This window comes from Myotis daubentonii, chromosome 7 (assembly GCF_963259705.1).
Source record: "Myotis daubentonii chromosome 7, mMyoDau2.1, whole genome shotgun sequence".
In the NCBI taxonomy this organism is placed as follows: Eukaryota; Metazoa; Chordata; class Mammalia; order Chiroptera; family Vespertilionidae; genus Myotis; species Myotis daubentonii.
The window spans coordinates 11,050,121-11,062,719 of record NC_081846.1 but is presented as its reverse complement, the minus strand read 5'-3'; the positions used below and the strand labels follow the sequence as shown (position 1 = coordinate 11,062,719).

General features: G+C 35.9%; 1 protein-coding gene across 7 annotated transcripts in view; it reads right to left on the bottom strand.

Moving 5' to 3' along the window:
- Positions 1-12,599, bottom strand: part of NBEAL1 (neurobeachin like 1) — a 110,432-nt gene that overhangs the window by 61,133 nt on the left and 36,700 nt on the right. For all 7 annotated transcript variants that reach the window (XM_059702868.1, XM_059702871.1, XM_059702873.1 and 4 more), the window contains 10 exons: positions 11,943-12,523; positions 10,900-11,032; positions 9,591-9,710; positions 8,335-8,638; positions 5,241-5,326; positions 3,928-4,017; positions 2,287-2,455; positions 1,728-1,861; positions 1,139-1,298; positions 929-1,031 (listed from right to left, as the gene is read on the bottom strand). In XM_059702868.1, the coding sequence (XP_059558851.1) occupies positions 929-1,031; positions 1,139-1,298; positions 1,728-1,861; positions 2,287-2,455; positions 3,928-4,017; positions 5,241-5,326; positions 8,335-8,638; positions 9,591-9,710; positions 10,900-11,032; positions 11,943-12,523 (1,880 nt within the window). The remainder of the gene's footprint in view (positions 1-928; positions 1,032-1,138; positions 1,299-1,727; positions 1,862-2,286; positions 2,456-3,927; positions 4,018-5,240; positions 5,327-8,334; positions 8,639-9,590; positions 9,711-10,899; positions 11,033-11,942; positions 12,524-12,599) is intronic.

Here is a 12,599-nt window from a genome sequence, read left to right as displayed (position 1 = left end):
GAAAGTAAAAGTGCAAGAATTGAAATTTAAAATTCTTATATTTGTGTATCCTATATAATAAAAGGCTAATATACAAATCTACCGAATGGAGGAATGACTGGTCGCTATAATGCGCACTGACCATCAAGAGGAAGATGCTCAATCCAGGAGCTGCCCCCTGGTGGTCAGTGCACTCCCACAGGGGGAGCACCACTCAGCCAGAAGCTGGGCTCACAGCTGGCAAGCACAGCGGAGGTGGCAGGAGCCTCTCCCACCTCCACAGCAGTTGGACATCCCCCGAGGGCTCCCGGACTGTGAGAGGGCACAGGCCAGGCTGAGAGACCCCCCCCGACCCCCAAATACTAACTGAGCGCACAAATTTTGTGCACTGGGCCTCTAGTTTTTACATAAAAAATTAATTTAAAAAAGATGTTTCCATGTTATGATTAGTACTCATAACATAATGTTATTAACCAATGTTACTCCAATAAATTTAATTTTTAAAAAAGGAATCTACAGTATCTTTGGCTTCTTTTTCTAAACAGGAAACCTTCTGAAGTTAAGAGTTTCAATGACAAAGACATTAATGTATATATTATGCAACACTCACTATGTAGCAGACACAATTCCAAGTGCTTCATACATTATTAATTCATTTAATTTAATCCTCAAAACAACCATAAGATATCTCAGTTTTATTATATCCTTTTCACAGAACAGAAAACTTAAGCACAAAAAAGTTGAGTAATTTGCCTGCGGTTAGTCAATTGAGGAAACACAAGATTCAAACCCAAAGTATATGATTCATTGTTTTTCATCTTGACCTCCACACTATCCTGCCTCTCTGAAGTTAAAGGATATTAGAATTGCTGGAAAATAAACAATCTAGATATTCCAATCAAGTAGCAGGCAGAAAATATTAAACTGAGATGGCATAAGGACATCATACCCATAATAAATCCTGAGGGTATCTAGGAGAAACTGCACACCATACTTCTTTCTGAAAACTCTCCTGCTGTCTTTGATGATGGTGGAAAGGTACTGTATATGACCTAAAACAGAAAGTTCACTCTTAAATGATATACCTATCATTAAGTCATATATGTAGTTATAGATTTCCAAAACAACTATAAAACTATATCTAACAGCCTGCTCTCACCGATTCTAAAGGGAAAATCTCCACGGTTCCAAATATGAAAGTCGAAAAGTAAATACTGATACATTTGTTGCAAGAGCTGCATATTTTTCTCTAATGATACTTGTTCAATTAGTAATTGAATTGCCATCAATACATTAACATCCATCAAGATGCTTGGCATCTGAAATCCAAACAGAAAAGGTTTCTGTAAAGTTCAGTTTAAATAATCATTATTATTAAGCTATAATTTCAAATAATTTATTCAGAACATCTACTAAATATAAAAATGTTGGTTAGAAAAACATAAACAACTTAAGACAATTTTTCTGAAGTACTGCTAGAACATATTTTCCTACTGTTATGAATTAATCAAATATCCCAAATAACAAAGCTAACAAACAAGGTCCTAGTATGTAAGATAAGTAATTCTTGTATAAGGTGATTTAATGATTCTTAAAATCTACTTGTGAAATAAATTATATGCACTAACATAACAAGCTGTAATAGTGTAATTTAAAAAAAAATATTTACTTATTAGGAAGAAAAACCTCCAACACTAACTGCTATTTACAATCATCAGCCACATCTACATAATGTTAGACTAGCTCACCTTCTGAAGTAAGGCACCAAGAGTGGCAACTCCATGGGAGTGAATAAGATTGTCCTGGTTAATAGGATGTCTTTGAATCAAGTGTTTCACAATCAAGATAAATGTTGCAACTAAACTTCTCTCTAGTCTTGACTCTGGAATTGTGAACATGTCATTAATTATCATAATTACTCTAATCACTTTATATCATATTTTCTATATCATAATGACTATTGTAACATAGAAAAATCCATTTAAGAAATTTGCCTTCTACGGTCACTTATAGAACACAAATATCAGAGAAAGAAGCAATTGCATATGCACATGTCAATATTTTCTCTACCATAAATTTAACAATGTTGTCATATTTCCACTAAAAGTACAAACTTGGGATAAGAGTAAAACCAACATCTTAAGTCTTCTGACTAAAGTATTATAAACTTTCTGAACATTAGTAAAATTAGGGATGGGTTGCCTCAGCTACAAATGGTTAAGTTTCTTCCTAACAGACATCTTAATCTATTTTCAATTAATTCTCCAATTTTTCAATGACTATTTTGTATTAATTTCATCTTAATACCTGATGTCTTTGGGGAGGTCGGTATCACCCAATCTCCTTCTACAGGTGTTATCAATTCAGAAACTGTTATTTCATTTATTCCTTCAGGAATCTGTTCTTCACTGAAGTGGCTAATTTGTTCCAACAGAGGAAAGAGTACATTTAATCCACCTATGCAGTTTACGATGTCCTGAAAAAAAAAATTATAGTATTTTAATCTTTAAAACAAGGGCAATTTTGTCATTTGATAACTAGACAGTATGTATGAGGTTATAATTTACTAAATCTTTAGGCAATGTATGGAACAGTCTAAGCTACAGGAACCCTTGTATGGGCATATGCTTTAAAGAGCAGCCTTAGAAGTCACCATAATCAATACTCAACAGAGACTAAGCTAGGTCATTTTTACTGCACCTTCATTTTCCAAAGTTCAGGAATTCCAAACAGGCAATCTAAACATGACATGAGTTGACTTTATAATCTAACACTAAGGATGTAAGAGGAAACTGTCTAAAGGCAATCAGGCATAATGAACAGGGGACTAAATCATGGGGGGAAAAAAGAATATATTTGACAGGAGAAATATGACTGACTCCTCTATTTTTACTTAATAAAAAAGGTGGAGTAGGTGGCTTCAACCAAAGTTCAAAGTGACTATTTTGAATAGCTTAACAAAATATATTCAAAATCTTCTGACATGTTACTAATTTCTCTGCCTCAGTTTCGTTGTCTCTAAAATTAGGATGATATTAATTCCAACTTTGTAAAGTTGTTACAGGGATTAAGTAAGCTCGGTGCCTCACATATAGTGAGTCTACATAACATTAGCTGTTATGAACGGCTAAAATGTTCTAAACTGCCATGCAGACCCAGCTAAACTTTGTATACAACCTCTCCATATTTACAAGCCTTGTAAAACCAATCTTATAAGTGACAGCCAAAGTTAACTTACAAATTGGTAAGTGTATCATAAATCTTACTATGCTGATATCTGTTCTTAAAATCAAAGAGAAAAAAGATTTATAGCCCAGTTGGTGTGGCTCAGTGGTTGAGTGTTGACCTATGAACCAGGAGGTCATGGTTTGATTCCTGGTCAGGGCACACGCCCGGGTTGCGGGTTTGATCCCCAGTAGGGTAGTGGAGGCAGCCAATCAATGGTACTCTCATCACTGATGTTTTTATCTCTCTCTCCTTCTCCCTTCCTCTCTGAAATAAATAAATAAATAAACACATAAATAAATATTTATTTATTTATACCACAGAAATAACATGAGGATTAATACTAACTGATAGATTTATTTTTAGACAGGAGAAATTATCCTAATGATTTGTTCCACTGCAAGAATAAGCATATTCAATTGGTGTTGAAGTGACCAGAAGGGTTGAAATCTGCCACATAGTTTTAGGTATTAAATACCTTAACAAGTGGAGCAATTAATTAATAAGATAGTATATTTTTATCATGAAAATTGTTAAGCTGACAGCATAGTTTAAAACCTAAATTTCAAGCAAATCAGTCATTCAACTACTTATTTGTTCATCCTGTAAACATTTTAACGGTGACTTATTATTCAAATAAATCTGGTGGTGCTTAAAACATAAACCCTTCTAAAGAATCAGTAAACTTACAAAAAAGTTGCCTACAATTTATCATTAACTTACCTTAATGTCCCAGTTTACTACTTTGTTTCCTGTTAACCTTCCATGCAAACAATTAGTAGATAAATCAAGACAGATTGAATTTTTGCAGGCCTAAGAATGAATAAATAAATAAATAAATAAATAAATAAATAAATAAATAAATAAATAACATGGCAAACAGCTAAGCACAATGAAGACAAAACATAACTTTAACTATAGATGGAACATTTCACCATAACTTTAAAAGGTATATAGCATAGTCCTAAGATGCCTACAATATTAAGTTTAGTATTATTAGTCTCTGATTGTTTCTTAAAAGAATCAGGGACTAGATTCTAAAGTACTCATCAAATGCAGGTCACTGCTGCTGGTCATCTGACAGATGAGCTAAGGCTAGAACTTACCACTCACCAACCACATAGTTTTACATTTCTTTCTCTTTTAAACCAATATATGCAAGAAGACTTTTTTGCCTTTTTAAAAACATTGATAATTGGGAAATTTAGGTGAAGAGTATATAAGACTTCACCTTACAAATTCTCTCAAATTCTTTCAAATTCTCTCTAGGTTTGAAATTAATCAAAATAAAAAGTTAGGGGGAAATTCCAACTGATAAGTAAATTTTATTAGGCTAGATATAACAAATGAGTATTCAAAGTAATAAATTATGGTCAGAAGACTAAACTAAACTAGAAGACTAAACTAGGAAAAAGTTCTATAATGTATAATCTCACACAGCAAAAGCATTTTCTTGGTCAATGTAACATTGAATATAATGAGGGCAACTGATTGTTTTTGCAACTTCTCCCTTTTCTTTCTCCCAGCTCTACCTTTGATCTCTTTCACTTGGTCCTTGCTGACCTTTTGTCCAAGGGAAAAATGACTAAGAATGGTATGCTTATAGGAGGTTGCTTTTTTTCTCCATGCTAAATAAACATTCCTTTTTTGTTTTTGTTTTCTAACATCATATTTTAAAAATTAACAAAGCAAATGCTGAGCAATTCTGTTTTCTTGCTCCTTCCAAAAAAGTAGGGGGGAAAAAAATTTAAACAGTTTCATTTACTGAAGTTGATTCATTTGTACAAATTCCCATTATAGCTATTCCTATTCATATTACTGGGATGACTAATGATCACATTTAAACTGTAGATGAGAGGTGCACCTTTATTTTTAATGCTGCTCATCTTCCTTTGAAAATTAATAATTTTTAATGGCAATTCAAGCCCCTTCTCAATTACCCACTGAAATGACAAAAGAAATACAAAAAGAAATTCTAGTTCATAGATAGCATAGTTAGTTACAACTAGATAAACAATCCATGAATTTACTCTGACCTTTGCAGTATAATGAAGGAGGACATTACCAGGCAGGTCCGCCATGTCAGACTCTTGAAATTTCCAAGGGCTTAAACAGTTTGGACCTAAAAATTATTTATACACACAAACACACACACATATCATTGAATAGATTTGGCCTCTTCAGTTCTGTGTAATCAGAACAAAATTTTAAATTGAGCTGTTTCTAGCTACTCATATAACACAGTTAAAACACACTAGCCAAAATGTACTTTATTTTTATATCACTTTTAATACATCTGAATAGATATCATAGAAAAGGAGTAACAAATGAGCAGGACAAAACTCTTTACTAATAAAAAATCAAATCAAAGAAATACAATTAAAACTGGTTCCATTTTACATTAAAAAATGGAGGAAACAGTATTGAGGCTGTGATGAATTTGGTATACTCATGCATTACTGGTAAGGACTGCATATCCCTTTTGGAAGCTGATTGGGTGATATGCATTGAGAGCCATAATAATATGCACACTCTGAACATTTATCCTGCAATTTTATAAGTATATGTCAAAATAAGAAAAAACAGTAAGTACAACAGTTCATCATCTACACTAATGATAGCCTAGGGCTGTCACGACCTAACGACCAGAGGGATGACCGGTCACCAGGAAGTGCGTGGAGCACCTCTCCGTCCCTCCCCTGAGGCCCACAGGCTGGTGGCGGGGCGGGAGGGGCGGCAGTGGGGAGGGGGGGCGAGGCAGGCACGGCAAGGTCGTTAGTCTCTGGCCTGGTGCTGGTCCGGAGGCCTAAGGACCTCACCGCTGCAGCAGCGGCTATGGATCAGGCCCAGAGAGAGAGAGGCAGGACCTGATTAGCAGCTGCTGTGGAGGCTTCGGATCAGGCCCCAAGATTAACCCAGAGAGACAGCTGTCACAAGGGCCATTCTGGATTTCCCAGAAGAGCCAATGGCTGCCTAGGAGGCGGAGCTTTTGATGCTGACTGGCATAGAAACTGACCAATCAGAATCAAATTTGGGTGAACTGTGAGGAGCCAATGGCTGCCTAGGAGGCAGAGCTTTTGATACTGATTGGCATAGAAACTGACCAATCAGAACCTAATCTGGGTGAACTGCAAAGGCAGAACCTAAGGTGAGGGCTGAGGAGGGGTTTTAAGGGCAATAGCTGTTTGGTGTAAGGTATAAGAAAGTGGCTCAATTTTTTAATAACCGGTTTGGCGGTATAATGCATATGGCTGGCTATCAGTCCAGATATAGGGATTATGTATTTCTGTCTGCAAAGAGCATCTCCTCCTGCTGAAAAAGACTTTCCCCCCTCATTTAAGCAATCCTATCCTATATAATCTATACTAAAAAAAGGGTGATATGCTAATTAGACTGGGTCAACCGGCCATCTTCCAGACAAAGCCATTGTGGTGGGGGCCAAGGCAGAGGTAGTTAGGGGTGATCAGGCCGGCAGGGGAGGGCAGTTGGGGGCGAGATCAGGCCGGCAGGGGAGAGCAGCTGGGGGTGATCAGGCCAGCAGGAGAGCAGTTAGGGGTGATCAGGCAGGCAGGCAGAGGTGGTTAGGGGAGATCAGAGAGGCAGGCAGAGGGGTTAGGGGCAATCAGGCAGGCAGGCAGAATGGTTAGGGGTGATCAGGCATGCAGGCAGGTGAGCTGTTAGGAGCCAGCGGTCCCAGAGAGGGTGTAGGCTGGGCTGAGGGAACCCCGCCCCCCCATGCACAAATTTCATGCACCAGGCCTATAATATTGAAGATTTACGTTTATATCAATATTAAAAATTATAAACAGCCTAAGTAAATCATGCATTATGAATCCAATATAATATGCAACAATTAAGAACAATCATTATGAACACTATATTACAAATAATTATTATTTACAAGAGCAGAATTATAAGTAGGAAAAATTGTAAGAATAAAATCAAAACTATAGAGCTGTGATAATTGTACTAAATGACTTATTATTAATTTGGAATTTATATGGATTATAATGTTCAACTTCAAATACTTTGGTGAGTTTTAAAGTAATAAAAACTTTGAAAGTTTGGACATTTTCATTCATCTCAAATCTCCCACGTAATCTATAAAAGAAATTTTGACACTAATAAGTTATTCTGCAGAGTTAATATACATGGCTACTTAAGGCTTAACTCCTGAACAATCTACTAAAATACAGTTATAATTTTGAAAATAACTATAATGCAATTATTAAAATAAGAATGCTATGTAATATACTTGAAAGTTAAGAAAGATCTTAAATGTTATTATTATTATTAAATACATTTCTTTATTGATTTCAGAGAGGAAGGGAGAAGGAGAGATAGAAACATCAATGATGAGAGAAAATCATTGATTGGCTGTCTCCTGCACACATCCCCTATCGGGGATCGAGCCTGCAACCCAGGCATGTGCCCTTGGCCGGAATCAAACCTGGGACCCTTCAGTCTGCAGGCTGATGCTCTATCCACTGAGCCAAGCCAGATAGGGCTTAAATATTATTAACACATATGAAAAATTATAATTCTGAGAGTGGATGGAGGTGTTAACTACCACAGCAATCATTGTACAATATATATGTGTATTAACTCATCACATTGTATACCTTAAATGTACGTATGTTATATGTCAATAACATCTCAATAATGCCAAGGGGGGGGGGGGAGTATGGTGTGTGGGAGGTTTTTTTTCCCCTTCCCTTTAAGCTTTAATTAAAACAAATATACCTTTCAGATTTAGGCAACAGAAAAAAACTAAGTTTAATTAAACCAGTGGTTCTCAACCTTCCTAATGCTGCGACCCTTTAATACAGTTCCTCATGGTGACTGTATGGTGACCCCCAACCATAAAATTATTTTTGTTGCTACTTCATAACTGTAATTTTGCTACTGTTATGAATCGTAATGTAAATATCTGATATGCAGGATGTATTTTCATTGTTACAAATTGAACATAATTAAAGCATAGTGATTAATCACAAAAAAATATGTAATTATATGTGTTTTCCGATGGTCTTAGGCGACCCCTGTGAAAGGGTCGTTCGATCACCAAAGGGGTCGCGACCCACAGGTTGAGAGCCGCTAATTAAACAGTATGAATGTTAATATACGCACCTGCTAAATATAATGCCTTCACCTGAGGAGGCTGTATTGCTTCATAGAAGATGATAACAGATCCTAGCTGACCCTCCAGAGATGTGGGACATCCCCATTCACTGTCCTGGGTTCCCGCAGATATCAATTTGGTCATCAATTTTGACTTTTCAATTGTTCCTCCCCAGGAGGCTGATGACAGAATTCCACCAAATGATGTCCGATGAGGGGTAATGGGAGAAGAAAAAGGTGGATCTGGGATTTGGGATGGTGGAGGAGTAGTGGTTCTTTGCCCAGCTGAACCAATGCAGCAAGAAATAAAAGGCTAAAAATTAGGAAACAAAACAAATTACACTCTTTTAATTAAATTTCTATCCTCATATTTAAAATGAAACAGTACATAAAATTAAGCAAATAAATACATCTGCCGGATCATGAATGTGTACGCATGTGTACACATAAGAAAACATTACAGATGTTACCTTAGACCTATTTGATTTGGATGCATTACTTTTATAATCTCACTTAATATCCTTTTGCAAATTTTTAATTTTTAATGAGTGTATACGGGACAAAATTTTTAACAACTTTACTATATTATGAAATACAGAAAACTCCTTTTCCCCCTTCAAATTTATAAACAGAGAATTATACATCAGTAAAATAATGCCAATTACAGGTTACCCTGAAATGGTCATTGAGATAAACAGCAACAAGAAATTACTAGAATCCTAGGACTCGGGAAGCAATCTAATCCATACCATTACCTTCAGAAAAGGCCCTTTCAAAATTATCCAAATACTTTCAAAGAACTTTTGCACTAATGTTCTTTAAGAGTCACCCTAGAAAATAAATTCCAACTATAATGTGAAGATGTAAAGTTTCTTCATTATTGTTTCAAATTCACAGGAAAATGAAACAAGTTCATCATAACAGTTTGTATTTCGTATAGTTGGAGAGCTTTATTAAAGGATCCTTTGCTCTGCTCTCTTCATTTTCTTTGGTTTTCCTTTGGCTGTTGTGTGTTGTTTTTGTTTTTCTAAGTTTTTAATGACATTTATTTCTTCCTTGAATTGTTTTTATTACATGTTGTCTGACTTCATCTAATGATGACAGGCTAACTGAATTAAATATTAACCTACTATATCTTGGTATACAGGAAACATTAAAATTCATGGGCACATATTTAGAATAAAGAGAACCTTCCACATTAAACTGAAAATTTTCAAGAATTTTCAATCAATTGATCCTATAAAGAGTAGGTGAGATGTGCTTACTTCATTCATAGCAGGAAATCTGAGAGGGGCAGAGACCTTCTGCTGGCCATTATCGTAGATATAGACAAGGCTCTGACCAAAGGGCCTTTTTCCAGGCATGTGAACAATGGTTATGTTGTGCTGGTAAAGTAAAACATATATTTAAAGGTGAAAATCACATTAAGTTTTTCGAATGACAATGTTTTCAGAGTATTTAGTACTCTCTAACTAGTTTGTGTGAAGAGCAGAACATTAATTTTAAGCATGACTAAATGCTGATTAAAATGATGATCTTGCCCGGCTGTTGTGGCTCAGTGGTTGAGCTTCGATCTATGAACCAGGAGGTCAGTTTGATTCCCTGTCAAGGCACATGCCCAGGTTGTGGGCTTGATCCCCAGTAGTGGGTATGCAAGAGGCAGCTGGTCAATGATTCTCTCTCATCACTGAGGTTTCTATCTCTCTCTCCCTCTCTCTTCCTCTCTAAAATCAATAAAAATGTTTTTTAAAAAATGATCTTAACTTTCCTGAAGTACTATGAAAGCACTTACATCTATTCTAGAAAATCTATACACAACTGTTACATAGTATCTTTTCTGCATTTTCCAAGTCTATGAGTATTCTTTAGAATCAATTTTTTCTAATGAGAAGCATTTTATATTTTAAGAGCAGCAACAGAAATGTAGTTTTTAACAATTTATGTTGTCATTTTAAATTGGAATTCAAAAATCAAATTTAGGTCTAGAACACGTCAAAGAAGTGACATTGCATTTTATTTTTTTAGCAGAAAAATGATTACTGCTAAATTTACAATAATAATAAAGAGTATTAACTTCTTATAGATGAACTTCACCATGAATAGAAAGTGAAAATTAACCGATTCTCAAAAAGGAGATGACACCTTAGTTGATGTCGCTCAGTGGTTAGAGCAATGGCCCGCACATCAAAGGATCTTGTCCGGTCAAGGGCATGTACCTGGGTTGCAGGTTCAATCCCTGGCCCCGGTTAGGACACATGCAGGAGGCAAATGATCAATGTGTCTCTCTCACATCATCAATGTTTCTCTCTCTCTCTCTCGCTCTCTCCCTTCCACCCTCCCTTCAGAAAATCAATAGAAAAAATGTCATTGGGAGAGGATTAACAAAAAAAAGCAGATGACAACACCTGATGTACATGCACCAAATGTGTGCTTTTTAAAAGAAAAAAAATCAAGAAGTGAAATGTATGGGGACAACTAGAAGGGGTCAATGGGGGAAAAGGGGAACATATGTAATACTTTCAACAATAAAGATTTAAAAAAAAAAAAGTTAAATGTGATGCCCTAAAGCCTTACCCAGAGAGAATCACAGAAACTGTGATCAGGAAGCATAACGGTCGCATATTCTCTTTTTGTGCACACAGCCACAACCAACATACCTGAATGGGTAATAAAGGCTTCAAAACCCATGCCACTTCCTGTAAAAAAGCTAACAAAAACATATATTATCAGAACTTTTAAAATCAGTTTCCAGTTTTATCATCACTGAGGCACAAAACACCACATCATCATGATGAATATCTTTATCACACAAGTCATGGCTTATATTCTATTATCACATGTCAGTTCAACCTTGCTTCAACAATGTTTTTTAAGTCTTTTGGGGGGCATAAGAGTTGAGTAAATTATAAAAGGTAGTCTTATAGGAGGAATCCCATGAGTAAACAATAGTAAAGCTGTAAGCTTTCAAATCTTAAAAATTTTCCCAAATAAGATCCAGAAAGCATAAATAAGGTCTTAAAAATCAAAGGCATATAAAAATTATTGCTGAAGTAACTAATTTTGGATGTACATAATAGTACATAAAGGTTTCCTGGTCCTTCATATAATTACATAGCACCTTCAATGGGACAGAGAGATTACCATTCAATTCCAAACTTATTACTCCTTTTTTCTCCATTTTTTACAATATTTTTAAGATGGAACTTGTTTCCAAACTAACCTCAGAACTTAACTAGAAAAATATTTAAGATATACAATTAATATTATGAAAGCAACAAAGCACCTATAATTAAACTGTATACACCCTAAGGATGAAGAAGCTTCAGGTAACTTGTATATTTAAAACTAGATGCTTGAGCTGCATTTCTGCTTTTGAGCTCCAACACACACACACAAACACACACACACACACACACACACACACACACACACACACACACACACACACACCCCTGCTGTGGGGGAAAGGACTGACATTTTCATTCAAGTTACCTGAGAAATAACATTTTATAAAAATTAAAAATATATTAAAAATTGGTGCTTGAAAAAGCTTTTTAAGAATCACAGCATGTATCCTATGACAGCATTCACTTATATTCCATAACTTGTACCAGTACCTGTACAACTGTTTCCTTTTTCCTCCTTTGTTAGCATTGCCAAGAGTCAACTGATCCTGATCTAAGCAAAACCAAGCATTGAAAGAAAAGGCAGACCCTGGCCATTTCTGTATGGAAGGCACAGAAATTCCTGCCATACTATGTGACAAATTGAAATACTGCAGTGCACTCTCTAGACTTTGTTTTCGGGCCATTGTCAGGATTGCTCGAGTCACAGGAATAGTATAAGGGTGTATATACTCAGATTCATCCACTCTCAGCAATCTTAGTAGTCGACGGATTTCTTCTGAGCTCACTGACTGACTCCCCAAGGAACCATGGAGAGCAATCAGGTTCTCAGCACAAGTTCGATGAAGGGAAGAATGGGAATCAAGGGTTTCAATGATTCTAATTCCCATGTTTGAATTGACACAAGTAGTTCGACTCTGCCTATTAATACAACAAATTCTTTTCAGCCAGTCAGAGATGAAGATCTGCAGGTCTTGGGATTCTAGCTCAGGAAGCCACTGGATAAGAAGCAAGAGAGGCTGGACATTACTAATGCCCAAAATCCCAACTGAAGTGTGGTCACCCTCTACAGCCTGTAAATCAACAGAAGAGATAAAAGGTTAGTTACTGTCTTTGATATGGAAATAACAGAATTTTTTTAAATAGAGC